Source organism: Littorina saxatilis, linkage group LG13, assembly GCF_037325665.1.
Source record: "Littorina saxatilis isolate snail1 linkage group LG13, US_GU_Lsax_2.0, whole genome shotgun sequence".
NCBI classification, from domain to species: domain Eukaryota; kingdom Metazoa; phylum Mollusca; class Gastropoda; order Littorinimorpha; family Littorinidae; genus Littorina; species Littorina saxatilis.
The window spans coordinates 37,830,605-37,836,210 of record NC_090257.1 but is presented as its reverse complement, the minus strand read 5'-3'; the positions used below and the strand labels follow the sequence as shown (position 1 = coordinate 37,836,210).

At 41.2% G+C, this 5,606-nt stretch overlaps 1 protein-coding gene across 1 annotated transcript; it reads left to right on the top strand.

Annotated features, from left to right (window-relative positions):
* The first annotated feature begins 623 nt into the window (after positions 1-623).
* On the top strand, positions 624-5,281 carry LOC138945657 (keratin-associated protein 4-5-like). The gene is made up of 3 exons (XM_070317139.1): positions 624-2,324; positions 2,576-2,660; positions 4,307-5,281. Exons 1-2 carry the CDS (start codon positions 1,829-1,831, stop codon positions 2,614-2,616), a joined length of 537 nt encoding a protein of 178 aa, XP_070173240.1. The 5' UTR covers positions 624-1,828; the 3' UTR covers positions 2,617-2,660; positions 4,307-5,281.
* The last annotated feature ends 325 nt before the right edge of the window (positions 5,282-5,606 follow it).

Sequence of the window (5,606 nt, the reverse complement as noted above, 5' to 3'; positions counted from 1 at the left end):
CATTGATACCGTTTTAGACAGAATTGACACTACCAGTATGGGTTAATCAACGCAAGCACGATCGGACAAATTAACTCAGAGAGATATTTCACGTACATGAAATGACTGGTTAAATCTAAAGGAAGTTATCAAGTAAAATGTTAGTTTCTTTTAGTAATTCTACATTCTAACACAAAAATTAAACTAGAATTGGGATCCGAGTCAGCCAAACCGAATTTTCCAAAACTTGATGCACATGTACCTATAGACCGGATGTGCAAGGGGTAACCACGCTTTTGAGAACTTGCGCGAGAGTCGTTCAGTGTTATAGCTGAGTTTTAGTCTCGACTTGCCGAGACTATCATCGTGGCGTCATAAATTTCATGACGTCTGCCGTCCATCGTGTCATATTAAGGGGACGTAATCTGTTATGTTTCCTTCTATTCGCTGTTCTATTTCTCTCTTGTGATCAACATGACAAGTGTTTGAGTGTGTGTGTTCGTGCTACTAAAACAAAAGTCAACTAGCAATCGTTAAAAACCCAGTCCGTCCGACCAGCACTGCTATGTTCAGACTATGCTCATGTGAACGGCTCAGATCATGGGTGAAATTGACACCACCAGATTAAAATGCTCATTTTAAAGCCATCCATTTGAATTAAGAGGAAACAAAGCATACCACACTGCTTAGTTTGAAATGAACAAAAACGAAATGAAAGGAACCAACAACATTGTTTTGTGTGTGTGGATTTTAAACACATTTTATTCACAAAACACGGCAGAAAATGGCGACTGATTTGTTGCACAGCGACAGTACACTTTTTAAACCCAGGCCAGTACTTTCATCAATGACAGAAGAAAGCAATGGAGGCCTGCATACTACAGTCTTATTGTTCTTTTATGTGCCTGAGGGATAAAATGCTGCAGTAAACTGACTTTTAAGACGTCATTGCATTCGGAAGATTTGTCTTCCGATAATAACTTTGGTGTCACACGTTATGGGCAAACTTGAGGCAGGTCGCATTCTTGCAAAATATCATTAACAACAAAGAAAAGTCATTTTTAGCATAGAAATAGAAAAGCTTTACCATAATAATGTGTTTTAAAAAAGAAAAACATTATAGTGTCGGCAGAACACGACTCTCGTTAAGTCAAATGAGTTTCGTGTCACATCGTTATGGGCGGAAGATTGTGTTCAAACGCTGTAGTAGACGAAAATTGTATTGAAAAATTGCTGTCTGTATCATAATTAGCGCCCATAGACTTTTGATGCACCAAATATTGTGTGAAAATATGACGTAATTGATAGCGTGACCTCATAGTTCGTTCCGTCAAACTTATCAAACCTGTTATGGGCGTGAGATTTTGTCAGTGATGTTCTTGTTTTGGACTTTTGCGCTGTCCCAATGAAGCTGGAACAAATCCAAAGGTAAGAAATGTTTCTTCTATTGTATCCAAAGTCATTGGTTGGAACTGAATTCTATTAAATACGTTTCAGCACTTGGAAATACGTGATTTGTAATGTTCTGTGATTCCCGAATTCGTGGCCGTCAAAGTAATGGGGTCTGTTAGTTAACTTTTTGGTGTTTTTCTTAAGCTTTAAAGCTGTTGCGTTTATTTGTCATGATGTCAACACATGAATTGTCTTCCGCGTGCAGGAACGGATGAGCACAGCCACATCAAACGTCGGTTTGTGTATGTGCCTGCAGAAGATGTGAACAGGCACAGGCCAGAGCGGACAGGGACAAAGCCACTGAAGAACACCCAGAGACTTCACTGCGTGAAGGGAATCCAACCTTTCGTGGTTGCAACACGAGAGCGCTCTTGTTTTTGCCAGGGCTGCCAAGAAGATGCTGACTGTGAAAATGCTGAAATTGCTGGAGACTGGAACGTGTCGCGACTTGCACCTCCAAGACGGAGACAAGCACGGGCAGACCAGCCAACGGCCCCCGGACACGCTTCGCCTGTGCAGCTACCACAGCAGCCAGCTGCGCCCGTACACCTGCCAGATCAGTCAGCTACGCCCGGACACCTGCCAAATCAGCCAGCTACGCCCGGACACCTGCCAGATCAACCAGCGACGCCCGTACACCTGCCACATCAGCCCGGACACCTGCCACATCAGCCAGCTACGCCCGGACACCTGCCAGATCAACCAGCGACGCCCGTACACCTGCCAGATCAGCCAACAACGCCCGGACACCAGCCAGATCAGCCAGCTACGCCCGTACACCTGCCACATCAGCCAGCTACGCCCGCACACCTGCCAGATAAGCCATCTACGCGCGTTCACCTGCCAGATCAGCCATCGACGCCTCAACAGCTGCCAGACCATCCAGCAAAGAGGTAGACCTAAAGACTTTAACATGAATTGTAATAATGTAAATATTTCATAAGACTAAAAGTAAAACTGGTTGCAATTGCACACACTGGTTTCACTATAATTATTTTAAAATCGTACGTACAGAATCTATATTGATCACTCTCATTCACATGCACCAAGAATACTTTTTTCAACAAAAGAATGAGGAATTCAAAATTTGAATATAATACTAAAGTCAGTTCACACACTCTGACACAGATTTTCTTTTTAACAGGGAACTCAAGATTGGGGACTACGTGTGAGCCTACCTGTTGACTGTCAATGGGATTGCAGCCAAGGGAAAGCATTGTGTTGCAGTAGTAAGTTTTGATTGAGCGCATTAATGCATAGCACAACACTACACGGTGTGATAATTTCGCAATCACTTTTTTCAATTTATTGATAGCTAGTACTGTAATAGCATATTACTTAGTGTAGCACGCAATAACTGATACTGTCATCATTTTCACGAGTTTTCATTCACAAACACCTGGGAAATAAATCTCATGTTCCCGATGCAATAAATCCCCGGTTACCATAGTTGCAGGAAGCGGGCTATACATGGATGATCAAAAGCAAACCCAATAGAAACGCTCGGGGATTCTTCGGCTCTTTTCATTGGCGTTTCACCAGACCTAGACAGACGACACTACTTTGCAAAGTTCCAAAAAACGAACTGGCAAACTGGCACAAGTAAACAAAAAACAAAACTACTTCATGAAAGGTCATAAATTCATCACAAACAAATGAAACCTAGTGATACGCTTTGTCTTCGTACAAGGTCATGGAGTGCGTGTATCTGTGTTTCGATACACAGACGTTCAGAGAAACAGGAACGTCAAGTTCAAGTCAAACCAATTGACCCCTGACACACACATTTTGACCCGTGCACAAGACGCTGTATCGCTAAACGAAGCGCAAAAAAGAAATAATAATAAAAGCAAAGAACAGAGCAACGAAATATGCAAACATCTAACAAAGCCGAGCAAGCAGAATGACAGGTCTAATGAAAAACAAAGAGCACTGAGTCGGAAACAAGATCGCGATTCTTTCCTTCGCTGCACGACGCACATCTTCTGTGACCTTTGACCCAACGTACCTTGCTTGCACGATGTAAATCTTATGTGAGCTTTGACCAAACGTAGCTTCCACATTCAATCACTAAGCTTAGATATTTACAACTGAAAACCAAGGGGGTGGAATACTGATAGGAACCTACAGAACTGTGCAACCTGGCATACTTATCCCAACATTTTATGAACTCAAAACACAGAAAGTTGCTTTCACACGCCAACATCTTATAATGTTGTTAAACCATGTGTACACAAAGATGACATTTTTGTCAAATCATACTTGTGCGTTGACAGAGCTTTTTACGTCATGTATTTGATCTCAACTGTTGACTCGTGATTTGTAGAAATGTAAAACATTTTACAAATCGCGGGGCGCGCCGCGTGATTTGTAACCACTGTTTTACAAATCACGTGGCACACCGCGAGATATGTAAAACATTTTTTTTTTACAAATGACGTAAATGCGCCCGATATTTTCTTGTCATCTCGAAAGTCCAGGGATCTATCAGCTTGGCGGTAATTACGATGTTGAGAATGTTTTTGAGAACTCGCGTGCACATGTTTGTGACGGACACACCGACAGACAAACAAATCTGCGCTTATTACGCTTCGAAATCGAATTATAGAAAATAATAACATGTGCAGATTTACTCAAACACTTCCATTTTCATGTGGAATTTTGGCCTGGTTGACTGGGATCTGGACAACAAATATTAATACTAATAAAATGAAAAGGCATGTATTACTTTGTGGTTTTTAGGTTCGACGTAATTTGTAAAATGTTTTTACAGTTTTACAAATCACAGGTTAACATCAACTTCCATGGTAGTAAATAAATATAATACTCTGCAACGGATTTAGGGATGAGTCGGTACTTATTGTATTTGTTCCAGATCGACAAGCTGGAAGAGGAAGGTGTTCAGGTCCGGTTGATGAAACGTGTGAGGAGCCACTACGTTTTCTTGGGATTGGATGACAAAACCTTCGTGTTCCATGAGGAAATTGTCAAGAAAATGTCTACAGTATTAGCAGAATAGATTCAAAGGGCAAACATTTTTTTGATTGACCTGCACCGAATCACTCTTTGCCCTACAAAGTCCAGAAGATGTGGGTCTTGTACGACCCATACTTTCTAAATGTGACAGGGTGAACTGCCAACACTCATAGAGTTATGTTATGTCCGGTCATTTAATTGTTTTTCTCTTTCAGTCCTTATCTAATTATCTCCCCCTGACCCATTGTTTCTGCCTTCAGGATCGCTGTGTTTATTGTAAACTTGGAAGTGTGTCTTAGATGCTGGACCCTGATTGGTTAATTGTTTAAAAGGACGCGCGCTATTCCCAGATGGGGGCCCGGTAGCTCAGTTGGTAGAGTTTTTCGTTTCATGCTAAGTCACTGTATAATGTTCCCCCATGTAATGCGTATCAGAATGTTTGTCTCGAGTTCTACTTTTTATGTGTATGATAAATACGTTTGCCGATTATCTCAGTTTGGAGAGTTTTGTTATTTTCTGCATCGAAGAAGTTTCAGTGCTTTCGCTAGAACTGTTATTTTTCTATCCTATTAAATAAATATCGGTTTTTACGTAATGTTACTTATTTTGCTGGAAAGTTAAAGGTCGTAGCTTTAATTTGATGTATTGGTTGTTAGAATTAGTTATGTTCCTTTTTTGTCAACTGAGTGTAAAGGTATTGCGAGAAACATAGACTGATTCTGTGTTTCCAGCCGTATTCAGGCCGAATTTTCCCCCTGCTAGTCAGTTCATTCCAATAAAATATGCGGCCAACTTGAATGCATTATCATAAAATATGTTGAAACAGTGTTGCCTCAATGTGTGTGGATGCATTGGAATGTCTTGGTGTCTACGTTATGCGTGTACATAAGATAAGATTTGATATAACAAAATATTAACGGAAAACCGTTACAGCGACCATTTTCTGTTTCGTTTTGCTCTTAGTACTGAAACGAATACAGATGAGGGTTTCTGTCATTGTTCTGTAAAATGTGGGGAGCCTGCTACCTAAGGTGTTAGATTTATTGCACATCAACTGCAGCTACCCGGCAAAAACACCATCCAGAACCACGATCCAATATGGCGGTCACTCTCTTTTACACGCTAAATCAGCCTGACTGCCCGGTGGATTTACACGGAATGGGTATGCCCTGTAAGTTCAGATACCAAACAAACTCTCT